Source organism: Rhinopithecus bieti, unplaced genomic scaffold (genome assembly GCF_001698545.2).
Source record: "Rhinopithecus bieti isolate Rb0 unplaced genomic scaffold, ASM169854v2 scaffold_22, whole genome shotgun sequence".
Classification (NCBI taxonomy): Eukaryota; Metazoa; Chordata; class Mammalia; order Primates; family Cercopithecidae; genus Rhinopithecus; species Rhinopithecus bieti.
In genome coordinates this window covers 2,652,678-2,672,417 of record NW_016803136.1, presented here as the reverse complement: position 1 = coordinate 2,672,417, position 19,740 = coordinate 2,652,678, and the positions used below count along the sequence as shown (strand labels likewise).

Genomic DNA, 19,740 nt, shown 5'->3' with positions numbered 1-19,740 from the left:
AGGACACCAGGTCCTTGGGGAGGGAGCCAAGGCAACCAGGAAGCATGGGCTGCAGCCTAGGAGTATCCGCTACGTGGTGGGGAATGCAGTGAGCTGCTGTAGAAGGAGAGATGCCTCACCCAGCAGAGGCAGACGGAGGAGGCATCTTGGTGACTCAGGAGCCCCAACGGTGGGCATTTGGCTGCCTCATCAATTGGCCATAAATGCAAGGGCTTATTTCTGAACTCTGAATTCTACTGGATCCATCTGTCCATCTTTATGTCCGTACCACACTGTCTTAATAACCATAGCTTTGTAATACTTTTGTTTTGTTTTGTTTTTTGTTTTGTTTTGTTTTGAGACAGAGTCTCGCTCTGTCACCCAGGCTGCAGTGTAATAGTGTGATCTCAGCTCACGGCAACCTCCACCTCCTGGGTTCAAGTGATTCTCCTGCCTCAGCCTCCCAAGTAGCTGGGACTACAGGCGCCCGCCACCATGCCTGGCTAATTTTTGCATTTTCAGTAAGACAGGATTTCACCATGTTGGTCAGGCTGGTTGGAAGCTCCTGACCTCAAATGATCCGCCCGCCTTGGCCTCCAAAAGTGCTGGGATTACAGGTATGGGCCACCGCGCCTGGCCGCAATATGTTTTGAAATCAGGAAGAATGAGTCCACCAACTTTCTTCTTCTTTTTCCAGATTATCTTTGAACTTCTATGCGAATCTCAGGATCAGCTTATCAATGTCTGCAAAGAAGCTCGCTGGGATTTTCATGGCGATGGGTTTCCAGTTCCTGGTTCAACCACTCCAGAGCTCTGGCTTTGCTTCCTCCCCTTCAGTTCCCTGGGGCACCCCGCTTTCTTTCCCATAAATTCCATCTTTTGCTTAACCAGATGACACTGGGTTTTTGTTTCTTGCAATCAAAGGAATCTTAACCAATAAAACTTGGAACACAGTGCTACACACTGTCCCAAGCCATCATCCCAATATCACCTTCCCAAATAATCACTCAGTGGGGTCCCAATCTCAACCCTGGCCCACGCCCCCAGCTTTTCACTCTACCCTGTGACTGGTGCACTTCCAGGTTACAAATACTATATTTACAAACAGGTCCTCCCTCGATAAACGATTGTGAAATTGAACTAGATGTCCCAAAACAGCACCAAAAGAACACTCTTACCATTCTACACCCCTTAGTAGTTCGGCTTCATGCCTGGCATCTCACTTAGTATTCAAATGTGCTCTAGAAAGCTCTAGGAAAACCAGACATGACTGTGCCCGCTGGACAAAAGATATGGAAACTAAAGCCCAAAGAAGGGAAGCATCTTGCCCTGGGTGACTCGCCCTGACAGCTCCAGATTGAATGGTATCTGCACTGATGCACACACCATGCCCAGCCAGCACAGGCATGGGGATCCCGCTATCCTGCTTCATCTCTAAGAGCTACTTTAGAGGCCACATCCTCCAGGCAGTCTTTCAGGACTACTCCATGGCACTCCTGGCATCTGCTCTAGACTTTTTTTTTTTTTGAGACGGCGTTTCACTCTTGTCTCCCAGGCTGTGGTCTGATCTCGGCTCACTACAACCTCCACCTCCCGGGTTCAAGTGATTCGCCTGCCTCAGTCTCCCGAGTAGCTGGAATTACAGGCGCCCGCCACCACACCCAGCTAATTTTTTCTATTTTTAGTAGAGATAGGGTTTCACCATGCTGGCCAGGCTGGTCTCGAACTCCTGACCCTAGGCGATCCACCCGCTTCAGCCTCCCAAAGTGCTGAGATTACAGGCGTGAACCACCGTGTCTGACTTCCTGGCATCAGCTCAACAGAGAAAGTGAAAGCCCTTGAAGGGCAAGAACAGTCTGTCCTCCATCCCGGCCCTGCTAACTGCCCAGCCTCATCTTTCTGAGCAAAACCAACCAAAGTGGGAAGCCTCTTATTTTGACCCTCTTCTATGCCAACCCTCAAGACTGGCCATACTTTGCTCAGGGACCTGCATCCAGGGGATAGACAACCAGTGCCGGCAACTGAATGGCATGACAGAGGGAGACCAGGCAGGAAAAACCTTCTGCCAAGACGGGGGAGTGACAACCCAGAGGAGCTGCCTCGGAAGGAGGGCGACTCATTGGAGGAATTTTCCATGCAACAGTAAATTCACATGTGCCGGGAGAATATTTTCAGCTAGAGGCCAATGCTTTTTCCCTCCTAGAATTTCCCTCCTTTTCAATTCACTCCACTGGAGCAGATGGTGAGTCAGGACTCATGGCCCCACAGGAGGGGTGCAGCTGGAAGCAGGCTACGCTTTGGTGAAGTCTCAAAGGAAAAAGGAGATCAGGATGCAGACAAAATGGTCTAACCAGAAACACAGAGGAAAAAGGAATGAAGGTGGTGAGGGAGGAGAGGTCAGAGGTTCTAGGAGAGGGCTGTGCCTGCTTAGGATCTCAGCAGACGAACCAAAAGACACACAGTAAATCGAGGCAGGCAATTCCCAGACCCTGAATCTGGCCTGGAAGCCTCAGAAAGCCTCAGGGCCAGGCTGCCCATGCTGACATACCTGGCAACAAATGACTTGATGAGCAGCTGACACCACACACACACACATATACACACACCCTGGAGTGTTTAGTCAGGTCCTAGTAGGTGGGGAAGGTCAGAAAGTCACTGACAGGATTGGGACTTCACATAACAATTAAAGTGATAAAAAATATAATTATCTTTCTTTTTTTTTTTTTTAAGACAGTCTCGCTCTGTCACCCAGGCTGGAGTGCAGTGGCGCGATCTCAGCTCACTGCAACCTCCGCCTCCCGGGTTCAAGTGATTCTCCTGCCTCAGCCTCCCAAGTAGCTGGGACTACAGGCACGCACCACCATGCCCAGCTAATTTTGTATTTTAGTAGAGATGGGGTTTCACCATGTTGGCCAGGCTGGTCTGGAACTCCTGACCTCAGGTGATCTACCCACCTCAGCCTCCCAAAGTGCTGGGATTACAGGTGTGAGCCACCATGCCCAGCCTAATAAAATTATCTTTCTGGCCGGGCGCGGTGGCTCAAGCCTGTAATCCCAGCACTTTGGGAGGCTGAGACAGGCAGATCACGAGGTCAGGAGATCGAGACCATCCTGGCTAACACGGTGAAACCCTGTCTCTACTAAAAAATACAAAAAAACTAGCCGGGCGAGGTGGCGGGTGCCTGTAGTCCCAGCTACAGGAGAATGGCCAGAACCCGGGAGGCGGAGCTTGCAGTGAGCTGAGATCCGGCCACTGCACTCCAGCCCGGGTGACAGAGCGAGACTCCGTCTCAAGAAAATAAAAAAAAAAATTATCTTTCTAAAAATTAAAGTGATAGGAAGATAATGCACCTGGGTGGGCACGGTGGCTCACGCCTGTAATCCCAGCACTTTGGGAGGCCTAGGTGGGCAGACCACAAGGTCAAGAGATCGAGACCAGCCTGGCCAACATGGTGAAACTCCATCTCTACTGAAAATACAAAAAATAGCCGGGTGTGGTGGCGCACGCCTGTAATCCCAGCTACTTGGGAGACTGAGGCAGGAGAATCACTTGAACCCGGGAGGCGGAGGTTGCAGTGAGCAGAGATTGGGCCACTGCACTCCAGCCTGGACAGAGCTGAGACTATGCCAAAAAAAAAAAAAAGGAAAGATAATGGGCCCGAATGCTACACCTGCTACACACACTCCCACCATTCTGGCCTCTGGTGATTCCATTCCCACCTCTACCTCTCCCTGAACACCCCCAGAATAAGAGTTTGTCCAGCCTCCTCCGATCTGGAGGCACCATGGACTCGGACTAGACTCAGACAAACATGACAGCCCCTCTTGTGTCTCCCACAACCTGGGGGAACGAGGGCCCAGCGGCGCTCCGATCCGCGTCATCTCTGACCTTTACAGAACAGGAAATTGCTACTTACTTGACCTTCAGACTTGCCAGCATGGTCTTGTCGATCCTGCCAAGAGAAAAGCAAGAGCTCCAGTCAGTGCTGAGCCTGAAGACTCCCACATAGCATCTGCTCGGGAGGAGTCCCCGGGGCAGCCCAAACCACCAGACAGCAGGGCTCTGTCGGGCACTGGCTAAAGGGGCCAGTTCTCCGCTAGCAGAGGAGTGCTGGGAGGGCTGGGGCCATACGCCGCCCTATAACAGATTATTATTCTCCCCAGTTCAGAGATGAGGAAACCGAGGCTCAGAAAGGTAAAATCACTGGCCCAGTCTGAATTCAGGTATCTCACATCAGGCCCAGGGATCGCAAGCACTTTGTGTGCAGCCTCTCCCTTTATGATGGCGACCCTCACAAGAGGACCTGGCAACCCAGCTTCGTGGGTCAGCACGGATGTCAACATGGATGTGGGGTAGACATCCATATTTCCCAGGCGTCTGCTTTGGGAAGATGCAAGCATCCCCAGCACCAGGGATCCTCCCGCCCCAGGAGCTACCAGTCCATCCAGGGAGGCAGACCTCACACCTGGGGCAGACCCTGGTGGGTTGCATCAGGCACAGGGGTTCAGAGCGGGGAAGATCACGTTTGCTGCAGACCGCCCTCACAGCCAGCTCCTCCACCCCCAGCCTGCGCCCGCCCTCGCTGGAAGGGGAGGCAGCGCCACTGAGTTTCTATTTTTACCCCCTGCATATGCCAGCCCTTATGGCTGGCAAGGAGAGGCCCCTCCTCCCTCTCCAGAGGCAGAAAGGTGGGCAGTGTTCCCACTGTCAGTATCTCCTCTTGGAGGGTCATGACCTCCGCTGCCACCAGCACCACCACCAGCACCAATGCTGCCTGTCACATCACGACTCGTGTCACCATCACTGTCCGTGTCGCCACATGTCACCAACGCTATCATCAGTGTTGCCATCACTATCAGCTTCACTAACATTGCCACTGGCTCCAGGATGCTGGAAACCCTGGAGGCTCTTTCCAGCGTCCTTGTCTGGCCCGCTCAGCTCTGCCTCAGGCTTCCCACACTCACGACTCCAGGGAAGAGGAGAGGACAGGGAGCTGGGCCAGCTCACAAGTCACCCTGAGGCCTGGAGCTAGGGGCGGGTCCTTCTCACTATGAGTAAACTCCCAGCGCCTTCTGACCTCAGCTCCAACGGCAAAGCAAGCAGCACCCCGAGGGGCCTGGCCCACGTCTCTCCCAGTTTCTTCCCCACACGTCCTCCTGAGTCCCTTCCTTAGGGCTCCCACTACTGGTCCCTGAGGGTCTCACCCTGGAATCCCCACCCGCTCTGGGATGCAGACCCTCCTCTTCCCCCATTCGACGCACAGGCCCCCAGATCTGAGCGGGTCTCAGAGCCCCACACTCTGCTGTAACACGTGCAACCGAGAGTCTCCCGATGGCCCCTCACCGGAGGGACTTAGGTTGTACATTTTCTCAAGGAATCTCTTAATCCTTACAACAGCCCTGTGCTGGGGGTAAGGCAGAAATCCCCCACTGACACATGAGGAAACTGAGACCCAGAGAGAGGAAGTGTCCCATTCGAGTTCTTCAGTGGTCAATGCGGAGTCAGTGCTGGAACCGGGGCTCCTGGTGCGTGCACCTCTGACCACTGAGGGGTCAGCCCTGCCCACCGCACGCCTACAGGCACCGTGGTCACAGGAGCCCTGGTCCGAACCACGCCTACGCAGCAGCCAGCCCACCAGGGTTCCCACACCAGGGTGTGCCCTCAGCAGGGCGGGGCTGTGGTTTTGGAGAGGCTGAGATGGGAGATGAAGAGCGACTGTGAGGCTGGGCCTTTCCCTTTCAGGAAGCCAAAGCTCCTGGGCGCTCCTCCCTCTCCCATCCCATCCCACCCACCCCCATCACCTTGTCTGCCCCTGGTGCCAGAGGTTAGCCACCCTGCATCCAGTGGAGCTTGGAAAACACAGAGATTCTGTTCACTGTCTGCTCCAGGTATCTGTGACATCCAGGGCTCCAGGTATCTGTGACATCCCCTCCCAGCTGACAGCCATCCCAGATGAGGAGGCCCAAACCCCAGTCTCGCCCCCTTTCTTGCTGCCCTAACCTTCCCAGCCCGGAAGGCCCCACCGTCCCCTCAACCTCAAGGGGCCCCAAGCAAACACCTGCTGTGTGCAGATCTCAATGAGTCCACAAGCATCAACTGAGCCTGTGTGACGTGCCAGGCTTCCGCATGAACGCAATGGGGCAGGGCCTGCCCTCCTGGAGCGCACAGCCCAGTGGACACTAAGTCAGCACATGAGGGCCTCTGGGACATCCTAGGATCCTTTCTCCACCTTTGGCTCTGCCTTGAAGGCAGCCCTGGGCAGCCATGCTCCTGTCTTCCCCCTCACCTGCCCAGATTCAAGCTTCAGGCCTGGCTTTGCCTTGTGCTCTGAAGCTGTGGGTCTCCACACAGAGGGCTTCCTATGGAATGAAGCTAGGCTGAGACCGGGACCTGTGCACAGGGAGCTTTCTGACGACCAGCCTCCCATCTGCTCCACACCTCCCAGAGAAAGGCGGGCCTTGGAGGGCACAATCTCATTGCTGGGCCCTGCCCTGCAAGGCTCACAGCCAAGACACACACTCCCCTCCCAACCATAAGCCAAGTCCTCTGCTGCCTCCCAGACACTGGCACCTACCCTCAGGGCAGCAGCTCCCAGACCCAGGCGTCAGGGAGGGCCCGAGAGCAGACATAGGCGATGCCATGCCATCTGCTCGTCTGCACCATCGCATCTGCCAAACATGGAGTGCCCACGGTCCCTCCCTGCCAGAGGATGGATGGCAAAGTGCTTTTGAAGAGGAGGAAGAGGGAAATAAGCCACACACACGGAAGCAAAAAATTACCGAGGAACACAGCCCCTCTCCCCCTCGCCCTTCGTGCCACCCCATTAGTCCACCATTTTCCACACGGGGACACCCCCTGGCCACCTCCCTCAGGGGCCTCTCCCAGTCTGACAACGCCCCCAGCCCAGGCACTGAAAGGAAACCGATCGTGAAAACCACCAGACTCTGTTCCCCAGCCGTGGAGAAGCTGCCAGCACTGGGAGCCAGAGACAAGCCTTTGGCCTTCGTGTGCCTACTTTCTGCCCCCCGGGGAGGAAAGAGCACGTCCCTCATCCCAGACAGAAGCTTAGAGGCAAGAGTGGCCAGAGGGCCAGGCAGAAGGCTGGGGACAGACACAGCTGCTCAGGCTAGGACACAGCGAGGGTGGGCTGCCTGGGGTGCAGGTGAGAGAACTCCTCTCACAACCCACGCCCAAGAGAACAGGCAGCCCAGAGGCCCAGCAGGTCACCAATTCCCCCGCCACAAGGCCACACCGACAGCACAGACAGGAGCGTCACACACACAGACACACAGATACAGAAGGCCAGAGGTGCAGACAGGCAGCTGCTCACACGCACAGGCACACACCTCACACACGGTCACACGGACTGGCAGTCACAGCCACACACACGCCTGCACACACAGGCTCAAATGCGCACACACACACTTACACATAATCCCAGACATGCACACACACACACACGGGAACCTGCGGACACAGAGACACATGCATTCAACTGCAGTCACACACACTCATCCTATCCACCTCCCCACGGGCAGCTGGCGCAGACCTCCAGGATTCACCAGCAGACTGTGCCCAGGGACAGTGGGGAAGGCTTACGGTCTCTGATGTCCCCACCAGGATCCTGCATCTCGACCTGCCAGGGCGTCAGCAGACCCAGCTCTCAGGCACAGCCCGAGCCCCTCTGCCCCTACGGCCGCCAGTGCACTTAACAAGACTTCACTTCTAAGTTCTCTCCCATCGTTCGACCACTCTCCCACCTGTCACCCACCATCCGAAGCCCCCAAAGGAGACACTGCGCTTCCGGCCAAACATGGCTGTGGCTGCAGACCCCGGGTTCCCAGCGATGTCCCAGCGATGTCCCCAGGGCTGTCCGCAAGAGGGCCGTGGTACAGCGGGGTCAGTGCCGGCGCAGGGCGGGGAGCCCAGCGTGGCACCTCCCTCTTCGCCTGCCCCCAACCCGAGCTTCCTGTGGGTGAGGCTGTAGAGCTGGGAGGTGTGTCCTGCACTCCAGGAGGCACCAAGATAGGCCGAGGAGGTTGTGGAGGGCAGCTTCCCCACACCCAGAGGAACCCACAGCTCCGGAAGGGGTTCGGCTGGCAGATTGCTCCACAGCCCCAGTTAGCAGCCCGGCCCACACAGCCCCAGCTTCCTGGAACCCGAAGGCGCCCCAGGGATTCCCACAGCCACGCCTAGGAGGGACAGAAAGATTCAGCTGGAAGCCTCAGGGGTGCCTGAGCACTGAGGCCCTTCACACCCACTCCCGAGGGCTGCCTGAGACAGGGACCTTCGCCTGCCTGCCCCACCATGGCCTTGGCCACGCAGAAGGAACCAGCCACAAACACAGTGTCCATCTCCACTAGCACACAGTGAATGTAGTATACCATGCACACGCGTGGGCACCAGGGGCCAACGTGGGATGCCCCACACATGGACCACATACACTCAGGATACCCCAGGTACACACCATATACATGCCGCAGAACATACCATATCCATTAGACACCTGCACCACACCTGAGGCACAGCCCGTGGCACACTCATGTGCCACAAATGCACACTCACACGTCCACTTCACACAGGCATCAACAGAGGACACCTGGCCGCACACTCTCCATCATACGACAAAGCCCCACTGGGACCCACGTGGCAAACCACACGACACAAGAAAGTGCCATACACAGTCTCGCAAGGGACTTCACCCCACATACCTTGACCCCCACATCACACTGCCAAGGGGCCATTGCATGCACACACCACACGGGGCACAGAGCTGCACCTGTCAGCCGCCCCCCACCCGAGTGCTTAGACAGAGGTCAAGAGCAGGTGGCATGCTTCACGCTGGCAGTGCCGGGGTGGGTGGTGGGGAACCGCGTGCGGGTTGACTGTCTTCCAAGCTGAACCCGTAGGGCTCGTCCTCCATCTCTGCTGCTCAGGTGCCTGGTCCCTCATGCCACCAGGGGCTAGCGTTGTCCTGCATGCAAGCCAGTCTGGCACCCCATGAGGGCTAATGCTCCTCCTCCGCATGCACTGGTGGACCAACGCCTTTGGCACCCTCCCTCAAGGGCCTCTCCAGCCACACATACGTAGTAAGTGGCCAGCAGCCACTTACTAATGGCAGCCCCTCAAAGGGGATGTGGCATGTACCACTACAACAGAACAACTGGAGTGAGTGAACACAGATGGGGCCCAGGTCCCACCTACTCCCGAAAGCAAGTGGAAGATAGGGAAAAAAAAGTCCCCCCCCCCAAAAAAAAAAAATAGAAAAGGCCCAGGGTGTGTGGCTCACCGCTGTAATCCTAGCCAACTTTGGGAGGCCGAGGGTGGGTTGGATCACCTGAGGTTGGAAGTTCGAGAAAACCAGCCTGGCTAACTATGGTGAAACCCATGCTCTACTAAAAACACAAAAATTAGCCAGGCATGGATGGTGGGTGCCCTGGTAATCCCAGCCTACTCAGGAGGCCCTCGAGAACGAAGAATCGTTTGACCTGGGGGCAGAGGTTGCCCGTGAGCCAAGATCATGCCATTGCACTCCAGCCTGGGCAACAAAGAGCGAAACTCCATCTCAAAAAAAAAAAAAAAAAAAAAAAAAAAAAAAAAAGAAAAGAAAGAAAGAAAAAGAAAGGGAAAAAAACAGCCCTAGCTGCTGCCATTGGCCTCTCTCTCCAGCCACCCCACCCTGAAGTTCCCTCTCTGGCACCTGCTGCCACTCTGAAGGTCCTAGATTCCATGCTGAGGTGCCAGGGGCCAACCCCAGCTTGTGGGCCAAGGGCATGAGGATTTCTGTTTTCTTGACTCCTTCACAGCAGGGGACACCACAGGGGCCTCAAGCCCTGGGTGGACTGGGGGAGCAGCTCCAGGGCCCTGGGCCGGTGCAGGGCTGGGACTGACTCTCTCTACTTCCAAGGCAGCTAGTCCCCAGCAGGAGCCCGGAGGCTTCCCCCAACCCTCACCTCTGCCCCAGGAAAGTTAGGACTGTGTGGTTCATGCCCTGGGGTGGCTTCCCACTGGATGGCCACGGCAGAGTGCCACAAGTGCCTCTCACCCCAGTGGCACCCACCCGCACCCAGGAAGTGCTCAGCAGGTACCGTGGACACCTTGGGTCCTGCCTGCCCTGCCTCCATCTGGCCTCCCTCTGAGAAGAACCCTCTGCACTCAATCCACCTCCAGGGTCAGGAGTGGGCACCTGACCAGGCCTGGCCAGCCAAGGTATTCGCTCCTGGCTACGGAGACTGGTTCAGGAGAAACCAACAAGTAAACCCAACAAGACACCATCCCAAGAGGCTTCCCCTGCTAAAGCAGGAGATGAAAGCCTGGGGCTGTGGAGATTGCAGGGAAAATGAAACCGACTTACAGGAAGGTGGAGAAGAGAACTGACAGAGAAAGGGAAAGAGGAGAAAGATACTGTCTTTTTTTTTTTGAGAAGAGTCTTGCTCTGTCACCCAGGCTGGAGTGCAGTGACACAATCTCGGCTCACTGCAACTTCCACCTCCCTGGTTCAGGTGATTCCCCTGCCTCAGCCTCCCACGTATCTGGGTTTACAGGCGCCCACCACCATGCCCAGCTAATTTTTGTATTTTCAGTAGAGACAGGGTTTCACCATGTTGGCCAGGCTAGTCTCGAACTCCTCAAGCTCCTGGATCCTGGAGCTCAGATGATGCCCTTGAGGCTCGATCTTTCGGCAGGACGTGGTGGCTCACGCCTGTAACCCCAACACTTTGGGAAGCCGAGGCAGGTGGATCACCTGAGGTCAGGAGTTCGAGACCAGCCTGGCCAACATAGTGAAACCCTGTCTTTACTAAAAGTACAAAAATTAGCCAGGCGTCGTGGGACATGCCTGTAATCCCAGCTACTCGGGAGGCTGAGGCAGGAGAATGGCGTGAACCCGGGAGGCGGAGGTTGCGGTGAGCCAAGATCACGCCACTGCACTCCAGCCTGGGCAACAAAAGTGAGACTCCGTCTAAAAAACAAAAAAAATCCTGTTGCAAATTACTTACTTTTAAAAAAAATCAATTAGAGGGAGTTATGACAGGGCCATCTTTGGAGTGTACGTTGATGTGCTTTCATGCATGAGAGAGAAGCGGGGTGATAGTAGCATCACACTTGGGCACACCCCACCACCCACACTAACCACATGTGAAAGCTGCCTGCCGCACGCATTCTAGGGGAAGACAACGCGGACAGATGCTCTTATCTGGGGCCTCCCAGTCTATGGAGACAGCCAGGTATGAACACCTGGACCAAGTGTTCCCAGAGCCGGGACAGACTCCGGCCCAGGCCCAGACATCTGAACGGCAGCCTGGAGATGAGGGAAGGGGTGCGTTTGCAGGCCTCCGCTGCTGCCACCCTGAGGCTGGTTTCCCCCACCCAGGGGTGTGCCCCTGACAGCCACAAACAACACTCACGATTCAGACACCCGGCCAAGGAGCAGGACTGGTGGCCTGGCTGCCTCAGCAGACCGGGGTGCAGAACTCACAGCAGCCTGCGATGCCACTGCGATCCAGGAAACTTGGAGAAACCAGGCGGATCCAGGGGCCCATGCGCCCCCAGACTGAGGGCTGGAAAGGGGGAAGGGACTCTCCCAGATGGCTCATGGCACGTCATGAGGCCTGCAGGGTGTGAGAGCCTCTTCCTAGGCCCTTCCTCTCCTTTCTTGGGGCTCAGTGACTTCAGGCAAGTTACCTAACCTCTCTCGGCCTCGGTTTTCTCTTCTATAATTTGCGGAGGCTGCCAGCACCTTCACAAGGCTCTCAGCGAACGGAAACACTCAGAATGGGGCTCCAGTGCCGTCACGGGAGCTGCTGCCACTACTGTCGAGGGCAATTCTGCCCCTGCTTCAGTCCCGTGCAGCTTCCTGACCTCCCTGCTCTGACCCCGTGGCTCCCAGGGAGGGGACCGTGGGCTCCCTGGGAGGGACTGTGAGTCAAGAGACAAGGGAAGCGGCCAGGCGCAGTGTCTCACGCCTGTAATCCCAGCACTTCGGGAAGGCCGAGGCGAGCGGATGACCTGAGGTCGAGGAGTTCAAGACCAGCCTGGCCAACATGGTGAAACCCCATCTCTACTAAAACTACAAAAATTAGCTGGTCATGGTGGCGGGCTCCTGTAATCCCAGCTCCTCAGGAGGCTGACGCAAGAGAATCGTTTGAACCTGGGAGGTGGAGGTTTCAGGGAGCCAAGACCGTGATATTGCACTCCAGTCTCAGTGACAGTGAGCCTCCGTCTCAAAAAAAAAAAAAAAAAGAAAAAAAGGAAGCACTCTGTGAGGCAGGCCCAGACCTCCTGGCCCCGTCAAGTGCAGCCCAGCTTCCTCTCAGAGCTCAGCGGACTCGGCAGCCAGCGGCGAGAGGAGGATGAGCTGTGGGCACAAGAGAGTCAAGGCAGCATGGGCGTCTGCGAGCCCCCTGCGGGCCAGCGTGGACCAAAGCGCTTAGCTTTCCAGCCTCACGACACCCCCTGAGAGGGTGCCCTGTTATTCCATTTTACAGATAGGGACACTGAGGCGCAGGGAAGTGAAGGAATCCAACCCAATTAGCCCAGCTCGATGATTATCAGCCCCACTAATTCTGGATCTGCAGAAATGCACAGTGTGTCAGTGCTCACGTTACAGACGGGAAAACTAAGGTGCTAAAGCAAAACTCAGCTCATCACTGGGGAGCGAATAATGAAGACAGAAAGAGCAAATACCCAGGTACCCCCAGTGCCTGGCTGGACGGGCTCCTTCTCTCTCAGGCTCACAATGCTTCCCAGAGCCTGCTGTGGGTCACAGTTCACAAGGGTTGTGGGTGTTCCTCGGGGACCAGCCTGGGGCCAAGTCCCAGCCAGAGCCCCAACCCCAGGGCAGAGCTCCAGGGAACCCACCCAGTTCAATGGGCTTTTTTTTTTTTTAGAGATAGAGTCTCGCTCTGTCCCCCAGGCTGGAGTGCAGTGGTATCAGCTCAACTCACTGCAACCTCCACCTCCCATGTTCAAGTGATTTTCCTGCTTCAGCCTCTAGAGTAGCTGGGATTATAGGCACCCGCCACCACACCTGGCTAATTTTTGTATTTTTAGGGGAGACGGGGTTTTGCCATGTTGGCCTGGGTGGTCTCGAACTCATGACCTCAAAAGATCCGCCCACCTCAGTCTCCCAAAGTGCTGGGATTACAGGCGTGAGCCGCCGCGCCCGGCCTCTATGGGCTTTTGAGGCAGGTAGAGCCAAGAAAGCTGACTGGGCTCGGAGGAGGGGAAAGACCAGGCTCCTGAAAACAGCAGCAGCCCCTCCACTGTGTCCCCTGGTCCTCAGGGAAGGACAGGAGGAAGGGACGATGTGGTTTCCTCTGCTTGGGCAGCTCAGACCTCATAGCCACCGACGGGAGCTGAAATATGAGACAAGCTGCTTCCCAGGCACGGGGATGAGGCAGTTACAGGAAGCTCAGGAAACAGATGTACCGAGTGAAGCAGGTACTAGGTGTTCTGACCCAGATCCTCCCCCATCCAGACAGTAGTACCCATCCAGCCCCAGTACTAACCCCCTGGAGCTCAGCTGTCATCCCAGCTCCACCTCTAAGTCACCTACTCCTTTGAGACTTCAGCCTACTATTCATCCAAGGGGAAACTTAGACTGGCCTCTGCTTCCTTCGTAAACCACATGACGATAAAGGATGATAGAAAGGTCGGGCGCGGTGGCTCACACCTGTAATCCCAGCATTTTGGGAGGCCGAGGCAGGCGGATCACGAGGTTAGGAGATCGAGACCATCCTGGCTAACACGGTGAAACCCTTTCTCTACTAAAAATACAAAAAAAATAGCCGGACGTGGTGGCGGGCGCCTGTAGTCTAGTCCCAGCTACTTGGGAGGCTGAGGCAGGAGAATGGCGTGAGCCCAGGAGGCGGAGCTTGCAGTGAGCCGAGATCGCGCCACTGCACTCCAGCCTGGGTGACAGAGTGAGACTCGGTCTCAAAAAAAAAAGAAATTTATTGCACAGCTTAACTCATACCAGTTGACATGATCTACGCATACAGATGTTAATCATATCACTATAACAGCAAATTCAAAAAATAATCTAAACGACCATCAACTGAGGATTAACTACATTGCAGAATGAGCATATACTGGAATACTATCTAGCCACTGAAAATAATGAGGTAGCCATTAATATATGTAAATATATGAAGATATCCTAAAAATTCAAGTTAAAAAAAAACAGGCACAGTGTGCAGTGGCACACACCTGTCATCCTAGCACTTTGGGAGGCCGAGGCAGGAGGATTGCTTGAGCCCAGGAGTTTGAGACCAGTCCCAGCAACATAGTAAGACCCCATCTGTACAAAAAAAAATTTTTAATTAGCCAGGCATGGTGCTGTGCACCTGTAGTCCCAGCTACGTGGGAGGCTGATGTGGAAGGATCACTTGAGCCCTGAAGATTGGGGTTGCAGTAGGCACCACTGCACTCCAGTGCGGCCAAAAAGCAAGACTCTGTCTCAAAAAAAAAAAAAAAAACAAAGCTGGGCATGGTGGCTCACACCTGTAATCCCAGCACTTTGGAGGCCATGGCGGGTGGATCACTTGAGGTCAGGAGTTCGAGATGAACCTGACCAACATGGAGAAATCCTGTCTCTACTAAAAGCTACAAAAACTAGCCAGGTATGGCGGCATGCGCCTATAATCCCATCTATTTGGGAGGCTGGGGCAGGTGAATCGCTTGAACCCAGGAAGCGGAGGTTGCAATGAGCAGAGATCGCACCCCTGCACACCAGCCTGGGGACAGAGCGAGACTCCATCTCAAAAAAAAAAAAAAAAAAAAAAGTCTAGGCACGGTGGCTCGGGCCTGTAATCCCACCACTTTGGGAAGCCGAGGAGGGCAGATCACCTGAGGTCAGGAGTTCGAGACCAGCCTGACCAACACGGTGAAACCCCATCTCTACTAAATATACAAAAATTAGCCGGGCGTGGTGGTGCATGCCTGTAATCCCAGCTACTTGGGAGGCTGGGGCAGGAGAGTCGCTTGAATCTGGGAGGCGGAGGTTCCAGTGAGGAGAGATGGTGCCACTGCACTCCAGCCTGGGCAACAGAGTGAGACTCCATCTCGAAACATTAAAATAAAAATAAAAATTGAGAAAAAAAAAAAAAGGAAGAAAGGCGTGGACCGTGGGGGCTGTCTGAACGAGCTTCTCACTAAAGGAGATCACACAACCAACCCTTTGCCCACACCCACGCAGCTGGGTCACTCCCCCACTCCCCTACTAAGGCAGGGCACCTGGCACCGCACAGGACCGGCCAGAAGGTGCGTTCGCGCCCTCTGCAGGCAAGCTTGGGTGGTGCGCAGAGGAAAGACAGCGTCTTCCTGGGCTTATTTCTAGGATGTCAGTCATGTTGCCCTCTGGCAGAAGGGGTTGAAGGGAGGGGGAAATCCTCCTTGTTGCAAAAGATAACCAACCACCACCTGGTGTCAGAACACACCAGTTCTGATGTTAAATGTAGCTGTGGGGAAACCACTTAAACTCCCTCTACCTCAGGTTTTTCATCTGTGAAGAATAACTTCAGGCTGGGCACGGTGGCTCACGCCTGTAACCCCAGCACTTTGGGAGGCCGAAGCCAGTGGATCACCTGAGGTCGGGAGTTTGAGACCAGCCTGACCAACATGGAGAAACCCTGTCTCTCCTAAAAACATAAAATTAGCCCGGCGTAGTGGCACATGCCTGTAGTCCCAGCTACTCAGGAGGCTGAGGCGGGAGAATCGCTTGAACCCAGGAGGTGGAGGTTGCGGTGAGCCAAGATTTCGCCATTGCACTCCAGCCTGGGTGACGATAGCAACACTCCATCTCAAAAAAAAAAAAAGATGCCATGCTTTTTACTTCCTTTCATCTTTACCATACCACAGTCTCCCTCCTGGTAAGTAACTGGAGCCTCAGAGAGGTTAGAGACTTGTTCAAGGTCACAGGGCTGAAAGGTGACAGCAGAAGTCAAACCCAGAGCCCCCGTTTGAGCGCTTCTGCCATTCCTTCAGGGAAGGCTCACCACAGAGCAGGCCCTAAGCGAGGGCTGTGTTAGATGGGAGATGCTGCCAGGCTGGGCTCAAGCAAACCCCAGATTCTTCCTGGGCCCCCTGCCAACGCTCGGCTCAGGAGCAGCCCTAACCTGGACCACAAGAAGCAAACCCTGAGATTCCTCCCCGAGGCTAGCAAGGGAGGCAGGGGGATGATGCCTCAGGAGACGAACAGTGACTCAGGTGGAAGCAGGCAGCAGGGACAGGGAGAAGCGGAGAGCTCCCTCAGCTCAAACACAGCATGTTCAGGCCTCACCATCCTGATTTTTCCCTGGATAAAGATGCGGGTCTGCTGGGGTTCACCCCAGCCCCAGGCCCAGAGCAATTCTGCCCAAGCCCCGGCCTCATAGTATCTCCTCAGCAACACGTGTCCCAGGCCCCTTGAAGGGGGCAGGGCTGACCTGGAATGAGATAATAAACTGGGACAGAAAAGGTCTTTTCCATTCAAGTTCTCCCTTCTCTCCTCATTACAGGCCCCACCCTCAGCAGGGCTCTGCACAGTAAGTTGCCTTCTGGACTACATGAGAGTGGGCGGGGATTTGGGGACAGACTCTGTCTGTTTGGACAGATCCAGCCTCACCTGTGGCCGGGGGATCAGTGGGCAAAAGTGTAGCTGCTGCTAAAAGAATAAACTGCTAGCCGGGCGTGGTGGCTCTCGCCTGTAATCCCAGCACTTTGAGACGCCAAGTCAGGCGGATCACTTGAGGTCAGGAGTTCAAGACCAGCCTGGCTAACATGGCAAGACCCTGTCTCTACTAAAAATACAAAAATTAGCCAAGTGTCATGGCAGGCACCTGTAATCTCAGCTACTTGGGAGGCTGAGGCAGGAGAATCGCTTGAGTCCGGGAGGTGGAGGTCACAGTGAGCCGAGATCGCGCCACTGTACTCCAGCCTGGGTGACAGAGTGAGACTCCGTCTCTAAATAAATAAAAATAGGCCAGGTGCGGTGGCTCATGCCTGTAATTCCAGCACTTTGGGAGGCTGAGGACAGATCACAAGGTCAACAGTTCAAGACCATCCTGGCTAACACAGTGAAACCCCTGTCTCTACTAAAAATACAAAAAATTAGCCGGGTGTGGTGGCGTGGACCTGTAGTCTCAGCTACTTAGAAGGCTGAGGCAAGAGAATCGCTTGAACCCAGGAGGCGGAGGTTGCAGTGAGCCAAAATCGCGCCACTACACTCCACCCTGGGCGACACAGCAAGACTCCATCTCAATAAATAAATAAATTAAATTAAATTAAAAGTGAAATAGCTTCCACCTGGCTCTCTTTCTGGACATGCGTGTCCCTTAGCTCAGCCACCATGCTGGGAGGAAGCCCAATCTAGCATGTGGAGCCAGCACACAGAGAGGCCCGTGTGCAGAAGAACCGAACCAAAGCCAACAGCCTGCAAGAAATGCCAGACGCGTGAACAACTGAGCTTTCAGATGGCTTCAGCCCCTAGACCTTGAACCACTCCAGACAATGCTGAGTGGAGAAGCATTATCCCCACTGAACCCTGCCCATGTTGCAGATTCATGGGCAAAATCAGTGTCACCAGTGTTTTAAGCCATAAGCTTTGGGTGGTTTATTAAGCAGCATTAGATAACCAGAACACTGGCAGGGCCAGAATTTGAACCAAGCAAGCTGGCTCCAGAGCCTGTGCTCCTGTCACTCTGCAATGGTCCCTGCTGTGTAAGAGACACAACAGAGGGATTTCAAGCTTAGGTCTGGAGTCAGCCCTCTCTTCATTCATTAATTCATTCATTCATCAAATGTTTATTGCATCCCTACTACGTTCCAAGCTGTCTGCCAGTTCTAAGAATATTTTAGGCTGGGCACGGTGGCTCAAGCCTGTAATCCCAGCACTTTGGGAGGCCGAGACGGGCAGATCACGAGGTCAGGAGATCAAGACCATCCTGGCTAACACGGTGAAACCCCGTTTCTACTAAAAAATACAAAAAAAAAAAAACTAGCCGGGTGAGGTGGCGGGCGCCTATAGTCCCAGCTACTTGGGAGGCTGAGGCAGGAGAATGGCGTAAACCCGGGAGACGCAGCTTGCAGTGAGCTGAGATCCGGCCACTGCACCCCAGCCCGGGCGACAGAGCGAGACTCCGTCTCAAAAAAAAAAAAAAAGAATATTTTAGTGAGCAAGACAGACAGATCCCTGCTCTAGGTGGGAAGAGGGGGTTAGGAAGTAGAGGATAAATGAGGGCTACCTTTATGCAGGTATTTACCATAGGGTGGGACCAGATGGCTCGGGAGCCCTGTGTAGAGGGGGTGACCTGGGACGGCCTCTCTGAGAGGGAGACTGCCAAGATGAGATGGACACAGCTTCACAGCTTTGTGAAGAGCGGAGGGAACAGCAGAAGAACGGGTCTGGGTTCAGAACCCGGCTCCATCACTTATCAGCTGTGTGATCTTGCGGAAGTAACTCAGGCTCTCTGAGCCTCTACTTCCTCATAAAATGGGAAAACTTCCTCATAAAATGGGGAAACTTCCTCATAAAATGGGAAAACGTCCTCATAAAATGGAAAAACTTCCTCATAAAATGGGAAAACTTCCTCATAAAACGGGGAAACTTCCTCATAAAATGGGGGTGGTTTGTTTGTTTGTTTTGAGATGGAGTCTTACTCTGTCGCCCAGGCTGGAGTGCAGTGGCGTGATCTTGGCTCACTGCATCCTCCGCCTCCCAGGTTCAGGCGATTCTCCTGCTTCAGCCTCGAAAGTAGCTGGGATTACAGGTGCCTGCCACCCTGCCCGGCTAATTTTTTGTATTTTTAGTAGAGACGGGGTTTCACTACTTTGGCCAGTCTGGTCTTGAACTCCTGACCTCAGATGATGCACCCACCTCAGCCTCCCAGAGTGCTGGGATTACAGGCATGAGCCACCGCACCTGGCCAGGGATGTTTTCGAACCCACCTAACAGGACCTACTATCCCCTGGGATGGGGTTGTTCTGAGGAGTAAAGAGCTGATTACATGTACAGTGTGTAGTCCAGGGCCAGGTGCAGGAAGAGCTCCGTTAGCACCAATGATTATGGTGAGATGAATTACGCTAAGGTCAAGGCCCCCATTGGATGCCCGGAGCCCCAGTGACCACTCTGCTCCCCATCAGAAACTGTGCCAACCAAGGTTACTGGAGAAGAGAGTATGAATAGCCAGGTAAGGGAGCCTCATCACAGGTGCACTGGTGCACATGCCACTGAGGGTGGATCAGGTAGAGGCGGGCAGGAGCACACACTTCCCTGCAGCATGCTGACACACAGGCCATTTCTGCCTACCCCCTGCAGCCCTCCCTGACTCATCTCCTCACCTCAGAGCTTCAGCCCATCACCCTCAGCTCAGAGCTCGGGAGGATGGGGCTGGAGGTTGGACTTGCCGTCCCTCTTCGGGCCCTGCCCAGAAGGCAGTGGACGCCCACACAGCCAGAGGGGGAGAAGCAACTTCCTCAGACAGAGGGAGGAACAGGATAAGGAAGACTGGAGAGAGGGCGGGACAGGGCATGGCAGAAGACTCAAGGGAGCCTCCGTGGGGGCAGGAAACCCTGCAGGGAAACCTGCCATCCAGATGGGCACACTCTCGAGAACCCTGGAGACACCCAGTAGGTGGCCGGTACACATATCCAGAGAAAAGTACCCATGAACAACCCAGAGCACACAACAATGCCCACACAGAGACGTGCCACACAGAGACGTGCCCACACAGAGACGTGCACACACAGAGACGTACCACACAGACGTGCCACACAGAGACGTGC

The 19,740-nt window shown here is 54.9% G+C and overlaps 1 protein-coding gene across 3 annotated transcripts in view; it reads right to left on the bottom strand.

Annotated features, from left to right (window-relative positions):
• Positions 1-19,740, bottom strand: part of RAP1GAP2 (RAP1 GTPase activating protein 2) — a 271,104-nt gene that overhangs the window by 245,950 nt on the left and 5,414 nt on the right. Inside the window, exons 1-2 of one of the 3 annotated variants that reach the window (XM_017867151.1) lie at positions 7,751-7,910; positions 3,896-3,931 (exon numbers count right to left, since the gene is read on the bottom strand). In XM_017867151.1, coding sequence (XP_017722640.1) covers positions 3,896-3,931; positions 7,751-7,794 — 80 coding nt within the window. In that variant the 5' untranslated portion in view covers positions 7,795-7,910. Of the gene's footprint in view, positions 1-3,895; positions 3,932-7,739; positions 7,911-19,740 lie in introns of those variants that run through there. The other 2 variants (XM_017867163.1, XM_017867164.1) reach the window with 2 other exon arrangements.